At 35.6% G+C, this 26,089-nt stretch overlaps 1 protein-coding gene across 1 annotated transcript in view; it reads left to right on the top strand.

Annotated features, from left to right (window-relative positions):
* Positions 1 to 26,089, top strand: part of MEIKIN (meiotic kinetochore factor) — a 163,073-nt gene that overhangs the window by 103,764 nt on the left and 33,220 nt on the right. The window contains exons 11-14 of the mRNA XM_020991161.2: positions 4,372 to 4,463; positions 5,746 to 5,829; positions 16,194 to 16,293; positions 23,943 to 24,079. Of these exons, the coding sequence (XP_020846820.1) occupies positions 4,372 to 4,463; positions 5,746 to 5,829; positions 16,194 to 16,293; positions 23,943 to 24,079 (413 nt within the window). The remainder of the gene's footprint in view (positions 1 to 4,371; positions 4,464 to 5,745; positions 5,830 to 16,193; positions 16,294 to 23,942; positions 24,080 to 26,089) is intronic.

The raw sequence follows: 26,089 nt of genomic DNA, 5'->3' as shown, positions 1-26,089 counted from the left end.
TCCACCGTACTTGAATTGTTTCTTTCTGGCTGCTTGCAGTATTTTGTCCTTGACCTGGGAGCTCTGGAATTTGGCTATAATATTCCTGGGAGTTTCCACTTTGGGATCTCTTTCAGGAGGTGATCGGTGGATTCTTCCAATTTCTGTTTTACCCTCTGGTTCTAGAGTATCAAGGCAGTTTTCCTTGATAATTTCTTGAAAGATGATGTCTAGACTTTTTTCTTCATCATGGCTTTCAGATAGTCCAATAATTTAAAAATTATCTCTCCTGGATCTATTTTTCAGGTCAGTTGTTTTTCCAGTGAGCTATTTCACATTGTCTTCAATTTTTTCATTTTTTTGGTTTTAGTTTTTTGTTTCGTGATTTCTCATAAAGTCATTAGCTTCAATTTGTTCCATTCTAATTTTTAAGGAATTATTTTCTTCAGTGCACTTTTCTACCTCTTTTTCCATTTGTCCAGTTCTAATTTTTAAGAAGTATTTTTCTTCAGTGAATTTTTGTGCCTCTTTTTCCATTTGGCCAATTCTGCTTTTAAGGCATTCTTCTTCTCATTGGCTTTTTGTAATTCTTTTACCATTTGGTAAAATGTTTTTTTTTGAAGTTGTTTTTTAAGTTGTTTTCTTCAGGATTTTGTGTATGTGTGTGTGTGTCTCCTTTACTAAGCTGTTGACTTGTTTTTCATGATTTTCTTGCATTGCTGTCATTCCTCTTCCCAATTTTTCGTCTGCCTCTCTTTCTTGATTTTCAAATTCCTTTTTGAGCTCTTCCATGGCCTGAGACCAATTCATATTTTTGTTGGAGGCTTTGGATGTAGTAGCTTTGACTTTGTTATCTTCTTCTGAGTATGTCTTTTGATCTTCTTTGTCACCATAGTAACTTTCTGCGGTCAGAATTTTTTTCCATTGTTTGCTCATTTTCCTAGCCTATTACTTGACTTTTAACCCTTTATAAAAGTAGGACTCTGTTTCCAGGGTGAAAGGCATACAGTCCCAAGCTCCAAGGGTTTTGTGCAGCTATTTTCAGAGATACTTCTAGGGACCTGTAAGTTTTCATTTCTTCTAAGGTGATGTGATCTAAGGAGAGGTGTTTACTACTCTCCAGGCCTGTGCTCTGGTCTGTGAGTGACCACAAGTACTCTTTACTACTCTGGAACTGTGAGGAGGGTCCACTGTGACCCAGGCTGCGGTGTGCTAACGCTCCTACTTTCCCTGGGACTGCCACCGAAGACTGTGACCCTGATCCAAGGAAGGGCAAAGCACCAGAATCCTGCCTCAGTGCTAGCAAAAAGACTCCTCTAATCTCCTTTTGACTAGTTGTCCGACCCCTGTATCTTCTGTTGGCTGAGAGCTCCAGAAGCAGCAGCTGCTGCTGCTGATTCATTGGCTCCTAAGGCCTACTCCTGGTTTCCTGGGGCTTGGATTGTACTGGTGCAGCCTGTGCTGGATTGTGCTCCGCTCTCACCCGGATGTGACAGACCTTTCCTGCAGACCTTCTAAGTTGTCTTGGGCTGGAAAATTGTTTCATTCTGTCTTTTTGTGGGTTCTGCCACTGTAGAATTTGTTTAGAGTCATTATTTAAAGGTATTTGCAGGGGTGTGGGGAAGAGCTCAGGTGAGTCCTTTACTCTGTCATCTTAGTTCCACCTGAAGCATTCTTTTTTTTTAAACTTTGTTTTTCCAGCATTTTTTTATTTGTGTTTCCTTCTGCAACATGGCAAATGTAGAAATAGCTTTAAGCATGACTTCACATGTATAATTAATATCAAATCATTAGCCTTCTCATAGAGAGTGGAGAGGCCAAAGGGAGGGAGAAAATTTGAAACTTAAAATATTTTTTAATGAATGTTAAAAATGTTTTATATGTAACTGGGAAATATTTAACTATGTATATAAATGTATATATATATAGATAGATAAGTAGATAGATTATCTATATCTGTCTATCTGTCTATCTATATACACACTAGATTGAAAAAATGCATTGTCAGTGGAAATGTGAATTGGTCCAGCCATACTAGAAAGAAATTTAAAATTTTAAAAGAATGTCTGTCTATATCTTTGACCTAGGGACTCCACTGGTAGGCCTGTACCCTTATAAGGAGGTCACTGACAGAAAGGTCCCAAAGACACTAAATTATTTATAGTAGTACTATTTATAGTAGCAAAGAATTGGAAGCAAAGGAGATATCAATCAATTGGGTAATGACTAAACAAATTATGATAGATTGATATAACAGAACATTACTGTGTTATAAGAAATATCTAGTATAATGAATACAGCATCTCATGAGAATGAATACAGCATCTCATGAGAAGTCTCATATGAACTGTTGCAAGGTGAAGAAAACATTACCAGGAAAAAGTATATACAATGATTATAAAAATGTAAATAAACTACAACAACAAATAAATCAGCACTGAATTATTTAAGCTTGATTCCAAAGAAAAGAGATAAAAAGATACCTCCCCCATCTTCTTTGCAGAGGTGGTGGTGGGGGTCTATGGGTGAGAAATACTACATATAATGTCATTCTTTTTCAATATGCTGGTTATTTTTGCTAATGAAACAGTACTGGGTGATGCTGTGGAGGGCAGAGTTGTTCTATCAGTACTCAGTCTTTGTTGCTTTTTTATCACTGCCAGACTGGACAAAGTAAAATTCTCAGGCCTTGCCTATTTTCTCCCTAATGTATGTTATGAACCTTTTATTAGTTACTACTTTTTCTTTTCTAATCTATCTCTTCAGAGATTTAATTTTTTAACACTCAGTTACACTTAGCATACTCCTTAGCCAAGGGGCAGTATGTTGCCCTCAGGTCTATGTGATATCCTCCCTGCTGTTTTATGGAGTCTAGATCTGAGGAAAAATCAGGAAAATGACATTTTCAGAGCCCTGAATTAGTAAAATTATTAACATTCAGAGGTTTGGCTGTCTGCCCTAATTTAATTTTTTTTTTAATCTAACAACTAACCCCTGGCCTCTCTCTGTTTAACACAAGGTAGATGCAGAAAATAATTAGGTAAAAGAAGTGATCATAATATATTAGGATGTCTATTATTAGACAAGCAAGGAAAAAGTTGGGAAAGAGCACAAACCATTTTTTGAACTTCCCTCCACCCTTGAAAAAGTAAGTATGACTTGTCACCTCAGCCCTAGTGTTCTGTTCTGAGATTTGTAAAGATGCAGGATAATTCACCTAAATCTCTCTCCCTTTTCTTCTGAAACTCCACTGTCCTGTCAGTTTCTTCTTTTGGCATGTTCTGTTGGTTTCATCTGTGCCACCAACGTTTTCCAGTTCTGTTTATGAAGTCCTGGGCAAGACTGGGGACTCTTAACTACCCACATCTCAGCCTGCTCTCTCATAGATCATATATGTCCTTTTTAAAATTCACAGAAAGTATTCAACCCTCCTTTGGGCTAACAGATGGCAATAGTCCAAATCACTCATGGAGCTTTGAGGGAATATTTGTCCTGAACTAAAAATCCCAGAATTCCAGTCAGTTCTGAAATCCTTGTTACATTTGGGGGTGGAGCAGAGGTATCTCTTTGATTCTTTATTGTAAGGATATCACCGGAAGGGGGATGGGGAATGGCTAAATTTCAGAAATGTAAGTGATATGAAAAGAAAAGATGTCAATAAAAATTTTATTTTAAACAATTTTATCATGGCTCTCACTATGTAAAATTCACTTGATTTATTACTTGAATTGATTATAGTAATTATAGCATGTTTACTATTCTAGTGGCAAAGATGACTGTAACATTTGGGCTGTGGGACTGCCTAGAGTAGCTTCTCTCTTTACCACTGGCTGGCATTGTCAGCAGCCCTCTGTGGCTCTGTAGTTTTCTGTCTTTGGCTCTAGCTCTATGTGGCTCTCTTGTGTGCTTGTTCTCTCTTTGTCTTTGCCTGGATCTCTCCCTTTTCTGTGTGTTTTCATGTTCTGCTACAGTCTTCTTATGCTTCCTACCTGACTCTGGCTTATATGTTCTTTCTGGAGCCCTGGAACTTTTTCTCTTACTGTACCTGGATCTAATCTAGTTCTTTTCTCATCTTTCTCTTTTCTCTCCAACTTTTCTCATTCCTTCAAAAAGAACAAAGGAAAAATGGTGGTATGATGTAAATTTGGTTTTTAGGCTACATCTTATGAACTAAAGAATCAAACTAAACTGCTGGCGTGGAAGCCAAACAACTGAATGAATTAAATTGTTTATTGCCATTTAGACAATATAAAAGAAATATCATCTTTATGTTTAGGTAAGCTTGTAACTAGGCATTTCTGATACCTAGCTAATAGTTTGTATACTCAATTTTGAAATAGATTACCTGAGAATTATTCTGGAATAATTTTCTGTTTCATTCTTTTCTCCTAGGTGTGATAAATGAGCCAGTGGATAAGGAGAGATTAAAAACTAGGGGGAGAATGAACACTATTGAAAACATAAACACACAGTGGAGAGAGGAGGTGATGGGACTAAGGGCTCAGGTTGGGGGGTTGGCATGGGTAAGGAGAAGGGCCTCCTCTTCCTAGGAGATTAGAAGAAAGGAAAAGAGACTAGAGTGTAAAGGATGGGGTTGAGGTAATTTGAAATATAGAATTGGCAAGACAGAAATTGCAAAGGATAACCTCAATTTTTTAATGAGATTTTGGTGCAGCAAAATTGTCCATAAAGCTGATTTTTTTGAAAAGTGATTTATTATTTTCCCAATATTTTCTATGACCAAATGATAGGATTTGCCCCAGGAAAAAAAAATACTAATTTAAAAAAAAACTTTCTTGAAAAGGGATGAAGATGAACTGTTTCTAATGAATATAGTCACTCATGACTATGTGTGTGTGTGTGTGTGTGTGTACACACACATACATGCGCGCATATATATGTATATATACATATATATATATATGTTTTTATATATGTAAAAAACACAATACTTTGGAGACAATATGTCCTTTCAAAACGACATGCTATTTTTTTTTTTGACTACTGGTCCAGGCCAGATACCCCAATCACCTTCTAAGGAACATAGACGTTTCTGCAGTGATTAAAGAATCCCATAGTCAAAATTTATCTTCTTTCCTTTTGACATGAGAATTTGTATTATTTCAAAGTAGCGTTGTAAAATTTGTTTTTAAAAATTGGTGCCTCAATCTGTCTATGCATGTTTCTTTGCCTGCTTTGCATCATGGAGTGATTTAAGGTGAATGTGTCCTGCCATTCTTTAATTTTGAAATCTCAAGATAAATCCATTCAAAACCAAATATTTAATATCTCTTATAATTATAGATTTATAATCAGTATGATGCAAGTAAATTTAGCAGTTAGAAAATAGGATTTCTGAACCATTTGTTACTAAACTAGCATTGGTATACTAAAAACAAATCAGACTATAAAATTAATAGTACAAAGTAATTGGACAAAAGTTATCAAAATGTCATTATTTAATAATTCAAGTGTCTTACCACTTTTCTTTTCAAACCAATACAGAATTTCAACCATGTGTTGCCATATACCAGCTAAGCCACATGATTCTCTTCAGGGTAATAAGTTTTGTCCTAACAGCAAAAATAATTTATTTTGTCAACCTACTTGTTAGATTTAACACTTAACTTATAATAATAGATTTTACTACTGTTAAATGTTTGTTCTCTATTCTGCTTTCAGTAAGGATTAGTTTTTATTATTAGTCTTAAAATAATATCTGTTTCTGTAATCCAGTTCCATGTTTCAAGTTTTTTTAATTCATAGCAAACAAACTCCTCTTTCACCATTGGTGAGAAAAATATGGGATCACTGGGAAGCTTTCCATCAACAGAGACAGGCAAGTTTAAGGTAAGTTTAAGATTGACCAAATGATCATAAACTCCTGGACTATTGAATCCATGTCATAATAATTTTTAAATCACCATATTTTGTAAATATGTTCTAAAATGAAGCATTTTCAAATTGAACTATTTAAATAAAGTTCCTTATTCTCAGCCTGAGAATAAAGTTCAAATTATGTTCAGATGATAAGCTACAGGATAAAGTAAAGTACTTTTCTTTCCCTTGTAGTGATCTCAAAATTCATGCACCACTAGAAAGTGGTTCACTATTTTGATTGGCATGTTTTTATCTAACTTTCAATGACAAGTAATATAATTCAATAAGTAACATTTAACTGTTAGATATAGTGGCATATGGAGCAATTGAATCAAATTGGAAAAGGCAAAATTATGGGAAAAGGTAAAATTTTCCAATGACTCTTTATGCATCTTAAAAAAAAAAGGTCACTCATTGAACATTTATTGAGCACTTACCACATATTTGCCAGGCACTGTACTAAGTGCTTGGCATATAAAGAAGAGTAAAAACAGAGGTCCAGTTCTCATAGAAGTCACATTCTACTGGGAGAGTCAAGTAACCACATATATATAAGATGTATACAATGTCACTAATGTTCTTCCCAGAGATGCTTTGATGGTCTGTCACTTAGCTGGTTAGCTCTTGTTGCCACAATGAGATAACGCTCTGTCAGTGGATATGGGATTGATTCTGGGCTTCATCCTTAAGGCGCATCTGGATCAGTGCGGAATATCATATCCACAAAACTCAAAGATTAGATCAATACCAAGATCTTAGTCATGCACAAGTTCAGAAGAAGAGAAACATCCCTGGGAAATAATTCTTTGGTCTTTTTCCTCAACCCATGCTTTATCTGACTTTCATTATACTAGTAGCTATATCCAATATTCAGTTATTTAACTACTATATGAGTTAATGACGATAAGGACAACAGTGGCTCAGGGGAGGAAAAGACTGATGGAACCAGGAAAAGCGTTAAAGATAGGGAATTTAAGTAAAGGCTTGGTTAGGCAAAGAGAAGTGGATAAGCCACTTCATTTTTGGGATCTCAGTTTCTCACTCAGTGAAATAAGTGGTTGGGGCCAGATGGCTTATAAAGATCTTTCTAGTTTTGATTTATGATATTATCATTAACTCATCAAGCTGTCTATAAGCTGGGAAATGTAATGGGCACTTTTCATGAAGAAATAAAAGACTCTTTTAGTAGTTTGTTCTTTTTTAAATTTTATCTTTAATTTATGGAATAAAACACGCATTTCTATAACACAGTACAATAAAAAAAGATTGTATATGCAACTATAAATCTATTATGAACACCTTGCTATTCCTTTCAAGTAGACAACAAAATTAACATGTAAATTTTTTTCTTCCCTCTCCCCACCCTAGAGATGGCTACCATTAGACACAAATAAGTGTGTATAGATAGATATAGATATATGTAAAATTACTCTATACATTCTTCTCTTTATTAGTTCTTTCTCTGAATGCAGGTAGTGTCTTTCTGCACTTTATTAGTTAATTTGTGTATTTATAAAAGTCAAAACAACTTATTCAGAATCGTTCTTAAAACAATATTGCTGTTACCATATACAATATTCTCTTGGTTCCACTCATTTCACTCTTCATTATTTTGTGTAAGTCTTTCCATGTCTTTCCAAAATCATTGAGCTCATCATTTCTTACAGTACAGTAGTATTCCATCATAATCATATACCACAATAGTCATTTGCCACTGCAAAGAGTTCTTTTCATTTTTCCGTATTTATCTTTGAAAACAGACCAGGTAATAGTACTGCTGGGTCAAAGAGTATAGGTTATTTACTAACTCTTTGGGCATGATTCCAGATTGTTCTCCAAAATGTTTGGGTAAGTTCACAATTCCACCAAGAATGAATTAATGTCCCAATTTTTCCACATCCCATTCAACATTTGTCATTTTCCCCTTCTGTCATTTTAACCAATCTGGTGGCGTAAAGTGATATCTCAAGGTTGTTTTAATTTGCATTTCTCCAATCAATAATGATTTAGAGCATTTTTTAACTATAAATTGTTTTTATTTCTTCAGAAAATTGCCTGTTTGTATCCTTTGAACATTTATCAATTGAGAAATGACTCATTCTTATAGATTTGGCAAAGTTCTTTATGTATTTGAGAAATAAGACCGTTATCTGATAAACTGTCTTTTTTCTTTTTTTCCAGTTTGCTGGTTTCCTTTTGATCTTGGCCACAGTTGTACAAAAGCTTTTTATAAGGGTCACTTAGGTGGCACAATGGATAGAGCTCTGGCCTTCAAGTCAGAAGGACCTGAGTTCAAATCCAATCTCAGACACACAACACATACTAACTGTGTGACCCTGAGCAAGTCACTGAACCCCAATTGCCTAGCAAAAACCAAAAAAAAAAAGCTTTTTTAATGTAATCAAAATGATCCATTTTACACCTCATTTTGCTGTCTATTTCTTATTCCTAAATTGTTCACCTATCCACAAGTCTGATAAGTAATATGTTCTGTGTTCTGATATTCTTATAAAATCTCTCTTTATATCTAGGTCCATTTTGACATCATCTTGGTAAACGGTATAAGATATTGGTCTCTGCCCAGTTTCTGCCATATTGCTTTCTATTTTCCCAACATTTTTTACCAAATAATGAATTCTTATCCCAAAATCTTAAGTCCTCACATTTGTCAAATACAGAGTTATGTTTTTTTCTGCTGTAAATTGTATGTCTACTCTATTCCATTGATCCATCTTTCTATTTCTTAGCCAGTACCAAATAGTTTTGATAATTACTGCCTTATAATATAGTCTAAGATCTGGTACTGCTAAACCTCCATTTTTCCTATTTTTTTCATTATTTCCTTTTATATTCTTGACTGTTTTTCCAAATGAATTCTGTGATTTTTTTTTCTTATTCAGTAAAAAAAAAATTTTTTTTGGTAATTTAATTGGAATGGCATTGAATATATGAATTAGTTTGGATAAAATAATCATTTTTATTATATTGGCCCTGTCTACCCATGAACAATATTTCTCCAATTTAAAAAATCTGATTTTGTTTATATACAAAGGTTTTTTAATATAATTTTGTTTATATAGTTCCTGGATTTGGTTTGTCCAGAGTTATTTTAAATGGGATATTTTTTTACTATCTCTTCTTGGAGAGTTTTGTTTTTAACTAGGAATGCTAATGATTTATATGGATTTACTTTATAACTTGCTACTTTGCTAAAATTATTAATTGTTTCAAATAACTTTTTAGTCGAGTCTTTGGGATTTTCCAAGAATATCATCATATCATCTGCAAAAAAAAGAGAGTTTTATAACCTCATTCCTTATTCTAATTCCTTCTTTTTCTTCTCTTATTACTATTGCTAGGATTTCCAATACAATGTTGAATAATAGTGGTGACAGTGGGCATCCTTGTTTCACACATGATTTTACTGGAAAAGCTTCTAGTTTATCCCCATTACAAATAACACTTCCTGATGGTTTTAGATAAATGCTTTTTATTAATTTAAGGAAAAATCCACTTATACAAATACTTTCAAGTATTTTTTAATAAGAATGAGTATTTAACTTTATCAAAAGCTTTTTCCGTACCTATTGATATAATCATGATTTTTTAAATTTTTGATATTTATATCATCAATTATATTGTTTTCCTTATGCTAAACCATCACTTAATCATAATGTATAATCTTTGTAATGTGTTGTGTAATCTTTTAGCTGGCATTTTATTATGATTTTTGCATACATATTAATTAATGAAATTGGCCTATGATTTTCTTTTTCTGCTTTTTAAATTTTTTTTTAAATGTTATTAATTTATTTTGATTTATCAACAATCAATTCCATATTCTTTTGAGTTGAAAATTTTTCTCCCTCTTCTCTCCTCCACCCTCCCCAAGACAGCTCACAATTTGATATAGGCTTTACATTTACGTTCCTGTTAAACATATTTTCACATTAGTAATGTTGTAAGGAAGAATTAGAACCAATGGGAGGAACCGTGAGAAATAGGAAACAAAACAGAAGAAAAAAATAGCAAATAGTGTGCTTCTATCTGCATTCAAACTCCATAGTTCTTTCTTTGAATGTGGATAGCATTTTCTATCATGAGACCTTTGGAGATTTCTTAGAACCTTGCATTGCTGAGAAGGGCTAAGTCTATCAAAGTTAGTCATCGCACAACGTGGCTGTTACTGTGTACAACATTCTCTTGGTTCTGCTCACTTCACTCACCATCAGTCCATACAAGTCTTTCCAGGTCTTTCTGAAGTCTGTCTTCTCATCATTTCTTATGGCACAATAATATTCCATTACATTAATATACCACAACTTGTTCAGCCATTCCCCAATTGACGGGCATTCCCTCAATTTCCAATTCTTTGTCACCATAAAAAGAGTTGCTATAAATATTTTTGTACATGTGGGTCCTTTTCCCATGTATATGATCTCTTTGGGATAAAGCCCTAGAAGTGCTATTGCTGGGTCAAAGGGTATGCAAATTTTTATAGCCCTTTGGGTATAGTTCCAAATTGCTCTCCAAAATGGCTGGATCATTTCACAACACCACCAACAATGATCAGTGTTCCAATTTTCCCACATCTTCTCCAACATTTATCATTTTCCTATTTTGTCATGTTGGCCAATCTGATAGGTGTGATATGGTACCTTAGAGTTGTTTTGATTTGCATTTTTCTAATCAGTAGTGATTTAGAGCATTTTTTCATGTGACTATAGATGGCTTTAATTTCTTCATCTGGGAACTGCCTGTTTATATCCTTTGACCATTTATCAATTGGGGAATGATTGTCATTCTCTTTAATGAAATTATTATTTCTATGGTTTGTTATTTGACTGACTCTTTCTTTAAGATGAGGTTGGTTAATCTCCAGTTAGTTTTTGATCTATGTTTCCTTGACCTTTTACTAAATACATTATATTTTTATTACACTGTGATCTGATAAGGATACTTTTAATATTTTTATTTTTAACTATAATATTTTTATTTACTAATACATGGTCAGTCTTTGTAAAGGTACCACAAACCGCTGAAAAAAAGGTGTATTCCTATTTCCGTTCATTTCTCTCCAAATATCTATTGTGTCAAGTTTATCTAAAATTCTATTCACTTCCTTAACTTTTCTTTTTTTTTTAAATTAGATTTATCTAGTTCTAAGAAGGGAAGATTAAAATCCCCTACTATATCTCCACCTGTAAATCATTTAATTTTTCTTTTTAAAGATTTAGATGCTATAGAATTTGGTGCATATAGGTTCAGTATTGATATTGCCTCATTGTCTATGGTACCTTTTATCCAAATGTAGTTAACTCATTTAACTCTTTTAATTAAATCTATTCTAGCCATAAGTTTGTCTGAGATCATAATTGCTGCCCCTGCCTTTTTTCATCAGCTCATGTATGATAAATTCTACGTCAGCCCTCTATTTTAACTCTCTGTGTATCTCATTTTTAAATGTGTTTCTTGAAATAACATATTGTTGGATTCTGATTTTTAATCTGTTCTGCTATCCATTTCTGTTCTATGGGTGAGTTCATCCCATTCACATTCAAAGTTATAATTACTATTTGTGAATTTCTCTACGTCTTATTTTTACTCACTATTTTCCATTTCAGCCTCTCTTTTTACCCTGTCCCTGTTACCTTATCTTTTCCCCTTAGCCTCTTATTCCTTATTTTACCCACATCTCTAAAATTCCCTTCCTTATGTTCTCCCCTCACCCTCTTAATCTTACTCTATATACCCTTTTAAAAGTTCCTTGCCTACATTATCCCATAGTATTCTCACCTCTAGAAGTTCAGAAGTTTTCTAAACCTCTTCAGATGTACGCTTTATTTCCTCTTCAATCCAGATGACAGTAAGGTTCCAACATTACCAACCCTCCACCCCCACCTGTTTCCTCTATATTTGTTCTTCCTTTCATATCCTGTTTTTATGAGATAATGGCTCCTTTTTACCTTTTCCTACCCAATTTTGTTTTTTAGAGTCACCTTATACAAACTCAGCCACAACCTTTCTTTCAAACTACCTTAGTAATGATGACAGTTATAAGAATATTGATAATGTTTTCATATGGCATAAGTATAAGTTTAACCTTTATCAGTGCTATATAATTAGTATTTAATGATTACCTTATGTTTCCTCTAGAACTTAATGGAAATTTTGATACAAAAGATCTAGTCTTTTCATTACAAATACCTGAAAGTCTTTCAGTTCATCAAATGTCCATTTTTAAAATTTGGGATTATACTCAATTTTCCTGCATAAGTTATTCTTGGATACAATCCTAACTCCTTTGCTCTTCAAAATATAATGTGCCAAAACCTATGGTCTTGTAGAAGCTACTGTGTCTTCTGAAATCTTGATTGTTTTTCCACAGTATTTACATTGTTTTTTTCTTGTTGCTTGCAATATTTTCTCTTTAGCCTGGGGATTTTGAAACTGGACTATGACATTCTTGTGAGTTTTCTTCCTAGAATCTCTTTCAGGTAATGATTGGTAGATTCTTTCTATTTCTACTTTATGCTCTTCTTCTAGAACTTCAGAGCAATTTTGCTTAATAATTTCTTGTAACATCGCATCCAGATTCTTTTTTTTTTAATCATAACTTTTGGGTATTCTAACAATTCTCATATTGTCTCTCCTCTATCTCTTCTTTAGATCAGTTGTTTCTCTTTCATATTGTTTTCTATTTTTTTCTAGTTTTATTATATCTTGGTGTCTTATAATGTCATTCAATTCCACTTACTTGATTCTAGTTTTCTAGGAATTTTCTTTAAGATTTTGTATCTCCTTTTCTGACTGGTTAACTTTCTTTTCATAATTTTCTTGTATTGCTTTAATTTTTTTCTAATTTTCCCTCTTTTCTCTTTTTTTCTTCTTCTAATTTTCCTCCTCTTATTTCATTTTTGAATTCCTTTTTAAGTTCTTCAAAGATTTCTTTTTGGACTTGTGACCATTTGATATTATCCTTTAGAGTAGGCTTTTTTTTTTTAAACCTCACTGTCTTCCTGTGAATATGAACCCAGAACTTCTTTCATGCAAAAGTAGCTATCAGTGGTCAGTTTCTTTTTCCTTTGCTTACTGTAACATTTTTACTTTTAATGTCTTATTTTTATTTTAGCACCTTTATAGTATTATAATCAAGTTTTAAACCTGAGCTGTAGGTAATGTTGTCCTAGGCCCTTCTTACTGTTGTTTTCTGAATCTTGTCTGGGATCTCAACCTCAGGGAATCCTCTTGTCCTCCCCTAAGCTCTAGCCACCCTGTCTCAAAAATGTTCTTGCTCCCTTGCAGTATCACACTCACCAGGCTTATGCTTACTCCTTATCCAAAATCACAGTTGGGGGTCACATCTGGGCAGAACCACTTGACCTGGCTTCCGGGAACAACAATCTTCCCTCACTCAGAATCTGATGTTCTTGAGATGAACGTTCCTAAAGATTTCTGAGGTCAAATTTCTTGAGGCCTAGTCTACTTCTCTTTCAGGGCCTACTGTTGATTGATTCAGTGAATTTGACTTCACTCAGACCCAGCCTCACCCTCTGGAGTCTTTTTTTTTTGATAGCTTATTTATTTTTAGTTTTCGACATTCACTTCCGTAAGATTTTGAGTTTTAAATTTTCTTTCCTCCCACTTCTCTCCCCCACCCCTAAGATGGTGTACAATCTGATACAGGCTCTACATATACATTCATATTAAGCATATTTTCCCATTAGTCATGATGTAAAGAACAATTAGAACTAATGGGAGGAACCACGAGAATGAAGCAATAAAACAAAACAACAAAGGAAAAGGAGAGCAAATAGTATGCTTCCATCCACATTCAGATTCCATAGTTCTTCCTCTGGATGTGGATAGCATTTTCCATCATGAGTCTTTTGAAGATGTCTTAGATCCTTGCATTGCTTTGAATGGCCAAATCTATTAAAGTTAGTCATTGAACAGTGTGGCTGTTACTATGTACAGTGTTCTCCTGGTTCTGCTCATTTCACTCTTCCTTGGTTCATATAAGTCTTTCCAAGTTTTTTTGAAGTCTGCCTGCTCATCATTTCTTGTAGCACAATAGTATTACATTCATATGTATATTCAGCTGTTCTCCAATTAATGGGCATCCCCTCAATTTCCAATTCTTTGCCACTACAAAAAAAAACCTGTTATAAATATTTTTGTGCATGTGGGTCCTTTTCCCATTTTTATGATTTCCTTGGGATACAGACCTAGGAGTGGTTTTGCTGGATCAAAGGGCCCTGGAGTCTTTTCTGAGGTCCTCTCAAGAGTATGTAGGAGGACAACTGCTTTACCCTTTTATTCTTGCTACTCTGTGTTCATTTCATAGAGATTTTCTGTTTGTTTGTGGAGGAAATCGGGAGAGCCTGAAAGTTTCTGACAACCCCCACCAACTTCTCAGAATGCAACCCTCGTTTATAGTAGTTTATTCTTGATGAGAAAATATGAACCAATGATATAAGACTCAGTAAAGGGCTCTAATAGTTTCTTCCTTCTATTTCTTCAGTTCAGTAATTATTCATATATGCTGGGTAAATAATTCATAATTTTATTATGGCAGTAGCTTTATAATGTCATCAACATGGATATTCCCTCCATCAGTACAGATTGTAACTTATCCATGCCCCTTCATCCTCAACAATTGTTGGCCAAGTTCTCCCATCACAGATATATAACTCAAAAGATGGGAGTCCTCTGTATAGATGTTCCCCATAGTAGTGTATCAGGGCAAAGAGTAGTCACGGGACTGAGGCTTTGTACTGGACAAGGAACAGAAATAGAAACAAGTCACGGCTATGTAACTCTGTCCCAAGAGCCACTCTTAGATTTAGTCCCCAGCATATTTTAAGGCCTTTAAGTAGGACAAAGAGCTCAGAACAAGAACAAGACTGTAGTTTTGTCACTTTGAATTTACAGGTCCTTTTAACTTACTAACATGGGCTAGAGCCACCAGCAGCATACTGGAGCTTCAACCAGGGGCCAGCTTACAGTAGTGTCACCCAGACTCAAGCCAAGGTCAGGAGTTGCAAGCTCAGACCAGAAGGGTAGCAACTGGATTTTGCCCTAAATTAGTCAACTTTTGGTACACTAAAAGTTTTAAGATTCTCAGTCTTAGTCCCCATTCCTTTATCATGAAGATTCTTGAAAAACTCAGCATTTAATACTACTGGAGAAAGTAGAATCAGGATCCCAGAAAATACAATAAGGAATTATTAACATGTTGACATCCCCTCTAGACTGTGTGGCCCTAACAGAGTCTCAATTATGTAAGTAAAGCTGGAAAAAAAAATGAGTAAGCCAATACCTTGGTAGTTTAGGTTCAATATTGGAACAAAATGAGGAACTCAGGGATCCTTCAACAATTAATAAAAAGATGTACATAGTCATAGCAGAAGAAGGATATTCAACAAAAACTTGGAACTGAAATCACCTCCAGTTGATTCAGCCCTCTTGCTTTAATTGCCTATCATGATCTGCTAACCAAGCATCAGAGAGCTGAAGCTCTTAGTATGAACTTTATACTTAGATGATGAGGTCGTGGTGTTAGTAGCCCAGAGGATAGTATCAATACCTTTTAAAGAAAAACATAGTCTAATTTGCATGGGGGGCAGGGATTGGGATATTGCTTCTGCCACAATAGGGAAATCACTTTGCCAAAAGGTACCATAGGCAATAAATTAATATCAATAATTATCATATATGTAGTGTGTGACATAGCATCTAAATACTTCAAGGAAAAGCTGAACAAGTTACAGGTGAAAATAGGATTTCAATGTATACCCTGTCAGACCCAGATAAATCTAAATAAAAATTATACCAGAAATAATTTAAAGACCTAAATAAAATTCTAAAAAAGTTAAATATGATAAAATTCTGGTCATTTTTGAATGAGAATAGGAAGGAGAATACATATTTCTCAGCTGTGCATGGCACCTTTAACCTCCCCAACAAATGTAAAAAAAACAGTACTTTTAAATAACACTCTTTACAGAATAAAATGCAATAAATATATATTTAGTCAGTAAAAGACTTGAAAAAAGGATTAAAGATTAAAATTAATTTTGAGCAGAAGTCATAGAGATGTAGCTGTCTGATGAAATGAATAGAAAATGGAGATCAAAATTCTCTAGTATTTGATTCTCAATACAATTTATTTTATAACCATGTTTAACTGTTCCATTTATCTCTCTAAAATTTCTTTATCTGCAAATTGTGACTTGGGGGAAAATATTTATTTTATAACTGAACTAGAACAGCTTAAAGAAATAAGGCATTTGAAGTAAATTATCCTATCTTATTTTCTTTTTCTTTTTCAGGCTCCATATCTCACATCAGAAATGTGCTGTGTTGTCAGAACATCACCACAAATTAGATACACAGAGATGCCATGTAGCCCACCTAAAGGAATGTGCAAAGGTAGAATACCCTTTTTAAATGAGTTAATATTTTTCATGATAAATGAAGAATAGACTATCTCTTCTTTGTGGTTGGACACATTAACTTTATCAGGCATGTGTTAATGTGAAACTAGTATATGCACAACATTCTCCTGTGTTCTTGTAAAGGAACAAAGATAAGTAATATCCTAAACTCTTCATTGAGCTTACAATCTAAATGGAGATATGCCACATATACAAATAACTGGAATACAGAATAACTTATGATAGGAGAAGTACAAAGTACTACGCATACAAGATCCAAAAAGAGAAATAACATTTCTGATAAAAGTGGGGATGTGTGTGTGTCTGTGTCTGTGTTTAGAGGCAGGGCAGGGTGTGAAGGGGAATTCTGTTTGGTCGATTCTTGGAATAGGTAACCTTTAACTGTGTCCTGAAAGATGACGTGACCATTTGGAATTGGAAGGATGATATTCCAAGAATACAGATTTTTATGAGCAAAGACATGGAGGTTGTAGAGTATGTTATATGGGTTAGTTGTAGTCCATTTGGGTTGTCATTAGTATGTTGAGAAACATCACTAAGGTTGCTTTAATTTGTCCTCGATCAATTTTGTTACTTGTACACAAATGAATTTTTTCAAAAAATCTTGGGGCCCAATATATACAAGATATTATAGATGAAATTTCCTTCTTTGTGTAGTTTTGAATGTTCAGATAACTTTGAAAATAAAAGAAATCTCCAGTATCAATACAGCAGGGGCAAAATGAGAGCAGCAGCTATGCCTTCAGAATTTAATGTCTTCAGAGGGTATTGATGGAACTAATTAAGAAAACAAAAGAGGACCTAGAATTGAATTATTTCTATTCTAAGAGTGTTGAGAAGGAAAAGAGAAGGAATAGTAATGTGGAATACACTAGTGTAGAAAAAAATAAGGGAATGGTTACTGTATTTCATAATTGGGTACACAAGAAGAGTATACAAACATGGAGGAACATATGGGGAAAGTCAGTATTAGTTGAACTTCATTTTTACATAGACTAGGCAAATGAGGGTTCATCACACATACATATACTCTAAGATACAAAGAGGTTTAGAAGTATGTCAGTTCTCCTTTAAATGCTTATTTTTAAAATATGAATTTGTTCCAACATGATTGATTTATTAGGGATTGATTTGCATGATTTTGTCTGTGAGAAACAGAAAACACAAAAAACTTCACCCACTTGAATAAAACTGAATGAAAATACAAAACACATAAAGGCACATGCCTTCAACATCTTCCAGTTATCCTACAAGGTTGTATTTCATTATTCTTTTACGTTTGTGAAGTGTTCCATGTGTTAAAAAAATACTTATCCAATATTCCAAATGTGTCTAAGTGTACACTGATTGTACATCTTCTGGTGCAGTAGGAGTTATGGGCAGAAGAGGGCTGGTTCACACCCAGAAACTCCACCACAATCCCTTGACCTCACACATGTACCTTCCTCCATGGTTGAGTTCCTCCCATCTTACCCACAGCAGCCCAAGGCCATTAATGCTACTACTATTTATTGCACTAGTTATGTATTTCTTAACCATTTAACCTGGAGGGGCATATGGGTGTGAGGGAAAGCTAGTACCTCTAATGTGAGGGCTGCCAAGCCTTTTTCAGGGCTGTTTATCCACCTGTGGTGTCACCTGCCACCCAGCTTTTACCTGTGGCTCCAAGAAGCTTTAGCATATGCAGTGGCCACACACTGGTAGACCATTTTAGTAGATAGGCTAAGACAGATTGATGGTAACCAAAAGGTCTCAGATCTGTCAGTGAGTTAGGGAGGTGTCCACCCTAAGCCTGTGAAGATTTCCCCCAGTGAAATGGGTGGGTATGAATGATTTGTTCCAACAGGTCAAGAAGGTGGTAGAAGCAGGCTCTGTGGAATGCTTAGAGCTTAGTTAGATATTGAGGATACCAAGGTCATCCACTGTATCCTGGGCTATCACCAGTCATATTGATTTTTGCCTTTGCACTGGAGTCCAATGACTGGAAGAGAGAGTGAGGCCAACAACTTCTCACAACTCTGCCTCACTTAAATCCAGTTTATGTGTGAACCAGAAGACGTCACCCATACCATTTTACCATTTTTACTGATCTCAAAGTCCTGTGGTGACAGGCAAATGATGGAGCAACAGGTGTGGAAATACTGGGATCTATAGTCACAAGCAGAGGCAGCCCAGGACATAGCATTGCCTTCTCACTGGACTGAAACAGCAGTGGGATTCAGAAGCCGCCTGGGTGTCTGCACAACCATTTCAAAGGACCATATTGCTCAGCTCCTGGCATGAGGAAGGAACTAGACAAGGTACTCTACAAATTGTCTGCTTCACTCAACCCTCGCCTGCTTACCACAGCAGGTGGGGATCAAAAGACAAAAAAAATGTGCAAAAACTTTTGCAAAGGTGATTCCACTCAACATTGACACATGCTTATTGACAACACAAAATCCATTAAACTTGAAAGACATCCAACTCTTGTTGTGAGAAAACTTAACAGGTATCACATCAAAATAGCAGTCTGAGTGACACAAGGCTGGCAAATGACTTTGGCTTACCAAAGTCAGAGCTGGATATGGTTTCTTTTCTGGAGTGGCCACAGTGATGCAGAACACCGTGAAGCTGGCATAGGTTTCACGATCAAATCTAATCTAGTCAGCAAGCTTGTATGGCTTCTAAAAGTAGTGAATGATAGACTCCTGACAATGTGGTTGCCACTTGCAGGAAAGCGCTGTGTCACCATCATCAGTATTTTATGTTCCCACTATGAAGAACCCTGATGAAGTCAAAGAAAAAATTTATGAAGATCTGGAGACCCTCATCATCGTTGTGCCAAAAGAGGACAAGCTAGTATTCTGAGTGACTTTTAAAGCCAGACTAGGCACAGACTATCACACATGCCAGATAGTCCTTGGGAAGAATGGAGTTAGAAACAGTAACACTAATGGTCACTTACTACTAAAGACTTATGTGTCTCATGAACTTCTCATCAGCAACACTGACTTCTCTTTACCTAAATGCAATAAAACTTCTTAGATGTACCCTAGCAACAAACATTGGCATTTAATAGGCTATGTTATTTTAAGAAGAGAAAGACGAGATATGAGAGTAATGAAGGCAATACGTGGTACAGAGTGCTGGACTGATCATAGACATATCCTCTCTAAGCTAAACATTGTCATTCTATAAAATGGTGGCCTCAAGGCAAGACAAGTACCAGAAGACTTAATGTCAGTAGATTACAGTAATTCTCCCAGCATGAATAGTTTGTTACTAACTTGGAGGAAAAGCTGAGCCAACACATTGTTGGCCAACAGTGGAGCAGAAAAGGAGTGGGAAACTTTCAAAGGTTTGATATATAACACCATGTTTACTCATCTAGGCCAGATCACTTACAAACATCAGGATTCGTTTGATGAAAGTAATGGTAAAATTGAGAAGCTGCTAAACAAAAAACAAGCAATCCCTAGGATTTACCAGCAGGATAGTATGCCCAAAGGATTCTTGGTTCAGTAAGAAAGCAGATGACATTCAATTTTATGCCAATAGTATCAGTCTAAAGCACTCTTATGATACCTTGAAGACTATTTGTGGGCCCAAGACCTATGGTGCATCTCAACTACTCAGTGCTGATAGAGCCACATTGATTAATGATAAGGACATGATCCTGGGGAGATAGACTGAACATTTTCATAGTGTTCTTAACAGACCATCATAAATCAGTATTGAAGCCATTGACCATATGTATACCTCATGTTGAAATCATTCACTTTCTAGCCAAACTTCCTACGGAAGAAGAGGTTTTGAATACCATTAGGCTCCTCTTGTATGGCAAAGTGCCTGGTACTGATTATATTCCAGCTGAGATCTACAAGGCAGAGGGTCCACTGCATATATGAAAGCTAACTGAAATGTTCTCAGTTATATGGGAAAAGGAGGATATCCCCCATGAAATCAATAATGCCTCCATTGTCTCATCTCCATAAAGAAAATAGAAATAGATTGGCCTGTGACAATCACAGGGTGAGAAGGGCTCTCTCTTAGTCACTGCCAGCAAGATTCTTGCTATAGCCCTCCTTAATAATCTGATCCTTCTCCTGGGAGATAGTCATCTACCCCAAGAACCAGTATAGTTTCAGAAAGGACTGAGGAATGACTGATATAGCGTTTGCTGCCCAACAACTCCAGGAGAAATGCCAGGAACAGAATAGAGCTCTGTACACAATGTTCACTGATTTGACCAATCCCTTTGATACTGTCAGTTGTAAGGGCTTGTGGAAGATCATGGCAAAACTTTGTTACATGAAGAAGCTGAGCAGTATCATAAGTCAGTTTCATGATGGCATGCTTGCCCAGCTTCTGGATAAGGGATAATGCTCTCACACTTTCCCAGTCACCAATGGAATGGAGTGAGGTTGTGTGTTTGCTCCCATGCTTTTTATCATAATGTTTTCAGTGATGTTATCAGACACCTTCAATAAGAATGAAAATGACATCACGGTCAACTACCACACTGATGGTAAATTATTTAATTTGAAAAGGCTACAAGCCAATGCTACAGTGGAGGGAGAGTTTGTGCATGAGCTTAAAAGATGTATGCTATCTTCTAAAAGGGAATTTTAAAGAATAAACATTTCTAAGCACTACATGGCACCTTTGCAAAAATAGATCATGTACTGTGGCAAAGAGAAATTACAAATATAAAAAAGAAGAAACCATAAGCCCTTTACAGATCAAAATTCAATAGAAATAATAAACAGTGTAAAGATCAGAAGCAAAAAATACAGACCTAAATGGAGATTTAATAATAGAATCATGAACCATGAATGAGTCAAAGAACAATCAGAGTATCAATTAAGAACTTTGTAAAAGACAATATTTTTGATGAGACAATATACCAAAATTTCTGGGATGTGGCTAAAGCAATTTTCAATGAAAAATTTATATTTCTTAAAAACATATATTAACAAAGTAAGGGGAAAGGGGATTAATGAACTTAATTTGAAATAAAAAAAAATTAGAAACCTAACAGATAATCCCAAAATAAGCCGGAAAAAATTACAATTGGTAGAGAAATAGATAATGTAGAAACTATAAACAATGTTGAACTAGTAAACAAAACTAAAAGCTGGTTCTTTGAAAGAACTAAAAAAAATGGAGAAACCAGCCAAAAAGAGGGAGAAAAATCAAATTATAAAATAAAAAATGAACAAAGTAAAATCACAATATATGGAGAAGAAATTTTTAAAATTTAAAAATTATTACATATGAAAAAAAATGATGATTTAAAAGAAGATTCTCTCTGACACTGCCACCACCCTGGGGCAGGCCCTCATCACTTTATGCCTTGAGTATTGCAATAGCCCACTGATGGGTCTTCCTGCCCATTCCAATCCCTCATCCATTCAGCCAGTGTTATGTTTAAAAATTAAGGTAAGCAGAAACAGTTATCTGAGCATGATCAGTTTATTATTTAGGCTAGCAATAACCCATAAATTGCATCAATGGCTTCTCTCAATAACCAAAGACCCCTAGGTAGGGCTTACCAGCCTTGTCACTTGATATCAGCTTGGTGTGAGTGGGGGGAATCATTAAAATCTCTGATGAGGGGCTAATAACCAACTTACAGCAAACGAAAACATATAGAAATATCCTTCAACAAATCACTATATGACTCTTGGCTCAAAGGGCCATTTGCATTGGGCAATCCTCATTGGTGAAGATTGATTACTTGGTGCTCCATGCCTATGTGAAGGGTGGAATTGGTGAGAATTGGGAGAGAAGAGAGCCTCTGGTCTTCTGACTTCCAGCTTCAAGAGAGAAGACATGGTTTCAGGCTCTTTTCAGGTCCCTGAAGGGAGAGAAGGATTCTAGGAAGAAGCTAACATGAGCCAAGTGTTAGCTTCTCTACATGGCAGCTTCTTTCCAGTCTTTCTCTATTGTCTGGTATACTCCTATGTATACTTTCTCTGGGTTCTGTTTTGCTATGACTTGGATCAATGAGTTTCTTTTCTATTCACTTTGTGTGTTCATTGTGGAACTAGTATTTGATGGGAAAGGGGTCAAACCTTGTATATAGAGCTTGGGGTCCCTCTACCCTCAATAATAGGAAACTGTGATCAGAAATTGAATTGAACCTAGTTCTAACAATATTTAAGGGAACAAAGAGGTATGATTCTTTTCTAGTACCCCTTCTCTTTGAGGAGAGCAGAGTGGCTGCTGACCCCAAACTCCTGTTTCCCCTCCTGGCAGGAATAAAAGTCTTCCTTAGAGAATGGTGGAGGGACAAGAGGTTAGAGATGTCTATTATGCCTTTCTTCAAGACACACAAATGTATTCCTATGCTACAGGTTGGGGGCTTGTCTTTACATCCATTTGCTGAATTTAATGCTATTTCTCATAAATACCTGTGGTCAATCTTATCCTTATGTTGCCTCTTGACCCCGTTTGTAGCATGAGAGACAGTTACATACACCTAGAAGTAGCTCTCCTAGCACAGGGCTGAGATCTCAACCACCTATCCATTTGTGCTCTCTTACTGAGGACATAAGCACAAGACATTCAAACTGTACGACCAAGTACAAAATCCCTACAAATTTGGTCCTCCTTTATAAATCTGCCCTATAGACATGTGCCTAAAAGTAACTAACTATTACATAGAATAGTATTCTTTCTTTTTGCCACTGGCTGGTTCTATCTACTGCTTGGTGTGACTTTCTGGCTATGACTCTCTCTGGCTCTTAGATATACCTGTTCTTCCTCTTTGTCTAGATCTCTCACTTTGGTGCATACTTTCAACGCTCTGGCTGAGTTCTGAGTGTTTTCATGCTTTTTCTACCTGTTTCTCATTTACTGGCTCTTTCTCATTCTCTGTCACTTTTTATCTAGATTTGTGCTTTTTCTCTCCTTTTCCTTTTACTGTCTCATATTCTCTCCCACTATCCCCTCTCCTTTTTCTTCTCCCTGTCTCTTCCTGGGTGTATCTATACCTGGATGATGGCATTGCTACCATCATTCTCAGTGTTCACTCCCACCTAAGAAAATTAGATAAAATAAAACAAAATTAAAATGCTTGGCTTCCAACCCTAGGATGCCAGCTTTGTCCTTTTCTTGCCCAGAATCAGACATCCATGCCACTTCTGAACCATATACATGGCATGCTGCCTCCCCCTCTCGCCCCTTTCCAACCTCCCTTTGTGTTATCTTTCTGTTTTAGAATGTAAGCTTGACTACTTATATTTGTATCCCCAGCCCTTAGCACAATGCTTGACACATAGTAAGCACTTAATAAATATTCTATGCATTTCTTCAAAATAGAAAAATTGTGGCACAATGTAAATTAGGTGATTTTGTAGATTTTGCTTTTTGCAGATTTTGTTCACACCTGTGAACAAAACAGTGAATCTAGGTTTATACCACAGAAGCCAGACAGACAACCAGATGATTTTTTTTTTACTTTTCAGTGAGTTGTTTGGTGCCACTTAATGACAATGTAATCATACATTTTTGTGTTCAAGCAAGCTTGGTAATCAGCCATTTTTATGACAAAATCATGGTTTGTATACTTAGTTTTAAACTGGAATTCCTGAGAATTATTCTGGAGTAACTTTCTGCTCTCTGTCTTTCCCATAGATATGGTCAAGAAGCAAGTGGATAAAGAAAAATTAAAAACTAAGGGGAGAGTGGATACAATTGAAGGGACAAGCAACCAGTGGAGAGAAGAGGTGATGGAATCAAGGGCTCAAGTAGAGAGAGCTGTCACTGCCAAGGTGAAGAGAGACTTTTCCTACAATATTGGAATAGAGCAGGATAGATTGGGAGTAGTAGGGGTGATAATGAGGTGATTTGAAGCATAAAATTTAAGAGGACCTTGCAAAATTTGAAATAATAAAAATTCATTGAATTAATGAATAAACTATAAGCTGGTTTGGAGGGAAATAAAATAGATAAACCACTAGCTAATTTGATTCTTAGGAAAAAATAGAGCGAATCCTAATTACTAATATTAAAAATGAAGTAATGATGATTCAAAATAAATGAAGGAGAAATTAAGGAAATAATTCATATTTCTTTTGCAGTATGCCAATAAAACTTCAATTGAAATGAAATTAGTGTTACATAAAAACAAAATGCCCTGAATGACAGAACAAGTTATAGAGAATTTAACTCAATATCAAGAAAAGAAACTGAACAAACTAAATGAATTTCCAAAAGAAAAAACCTAGGACCAGAGAATTTACTAGTAAATTTTATCAAACATTCATAGAACAATTTATTTTTCAAAATTATTTTATTTTGTTAATTACATTTAAATTAGATATAATTTATATGTACATAATTTTAACAATTTTTTAAAAATTTTGAGTTCCAGCTTCTCTCCCTCCCTCTCCTACTCTCCTCTCCTTCAGAATTCAAGCAATTTGATATCAGTAATACATGTGAAGTCATGGCAAAACATATTTCCACATTAGCCTTCAAGAATAATTATTTTCAATATTATATGAATTCATTGCAGAAATAGAAACATAAGGGATGCTATTCATTTCCTTCTATGATACAAATATGGTCTTGATACCTAATCTTGATACTTAAACCATGGAGGGATAAAAAGGAGAGCAAAAAAATGATAGACCAATGAATATTGAAGCAAAATTTTTAACTAAAAGGTTATAGCAACAAATTTTAAAAATGCTAGGACCAGGTGAAATTTACACCAGGAAAGCAGGGTTGTCTCCCTATTAGTGTATATGTATCAATCAATTAATACACATTTATTAAAAACCTACTATATGCCAGGCACTATATTAAGCACTGGGGACACAGAAAGAGGCAAAATACAGTCCCTACCCTCAAGCGGCTTAACAATCTAATGGGGAGAAAACAGGCAAACAAATATATACAAAGCAAGCTATAGTCAGGATAAATAAGAAATAATTAACAGAGAGATAGCACTAAAATTAAGAGGGGTTGGGGAAGACTTCCTGTAGAAAATGGGATTTTAGTTGGGACTTAAAGCCGAGGAGGTAAGCAGGCAGAGTGAAAGATGGAAAACATTGCAGGGATGGGGACAGCCAGAGAAAATGCCTAGAGTTGAGAGATAGAATGTCTTCTTCATAGAACATCCAGGAGACTAGTGTCACTGCAAAGAGTGTATGTTGGGGATAAAGTATGAGAAGACTAGAAAGGTAGAAGGAGGTTAGGTTATAACAGCCTTTGAATGCTAAACCATTTGAATACCAAATCCATTTTGGATTTGATCCTGGAAACAATAAGGAGCCAATAGGGTTTATTGAGTAGGGGTGTGACGTGACTGGACCTGCACTTCAGGAAAATCACTTCATTGGTTCAATAGAGGATCGATTGGAGAGGGGGGAGACTTGAGGCCAAGAAACCTACCAGGAGGCTGTTGTAGTAGCCCAGCATGAGGTGATGAGGGTCTGCACCAGAGCGGTGGCAGGGTTAGAGGAGAGAAGGAGGCATTCTCAAGAGATGGTCGAAAGGTGAAATCAACAGATTGGATATAGGGAATGAGAGATGGTGAGGAGTGCAAGATGACTCCTAGATGGTGAGCCTGAGGGACTGCGAGGATGATATGGCCCTCTGCAGTAATAGGGAATGTAAGAGGGGTAGAGGGAAGGGTAAGGGGAAAAGATCATGAGTTCTATTTTGAGTATCCTAAGTGTAAGATGTCTACTAGACATCCAGTTCGAGATGTCTGTAAGGTCATTAGAGATGTGAGATTGGAGGTCAGCAGAGAGGTTGGGGCAGGATAGGTACAA

This window comes from Phascolarctos cinereus, unplaced genomic scaffold (assembly GCF_003287225.1).
Source record: "Phascolarctos cinereus isolate Bilbo 61053 unplaced genomic scaffold, phaCin_HiC Scaffold_2;HRSCAF=192, whole genome shotgun sequence".
Classification (NCBI taxonomy): domain Eukaryota; kingdom Metazoa; phylum Chordata; class Mammalia; order Diprotodontia; family Phascolarctidae; genus Phascolarctos; species Phascolarctos cinereus.
The sequence above is the reverse complement of the archived record's forward strand: the minus strand, read 5'-3'. Positions and strand labels throughout refer to the sequence as shown.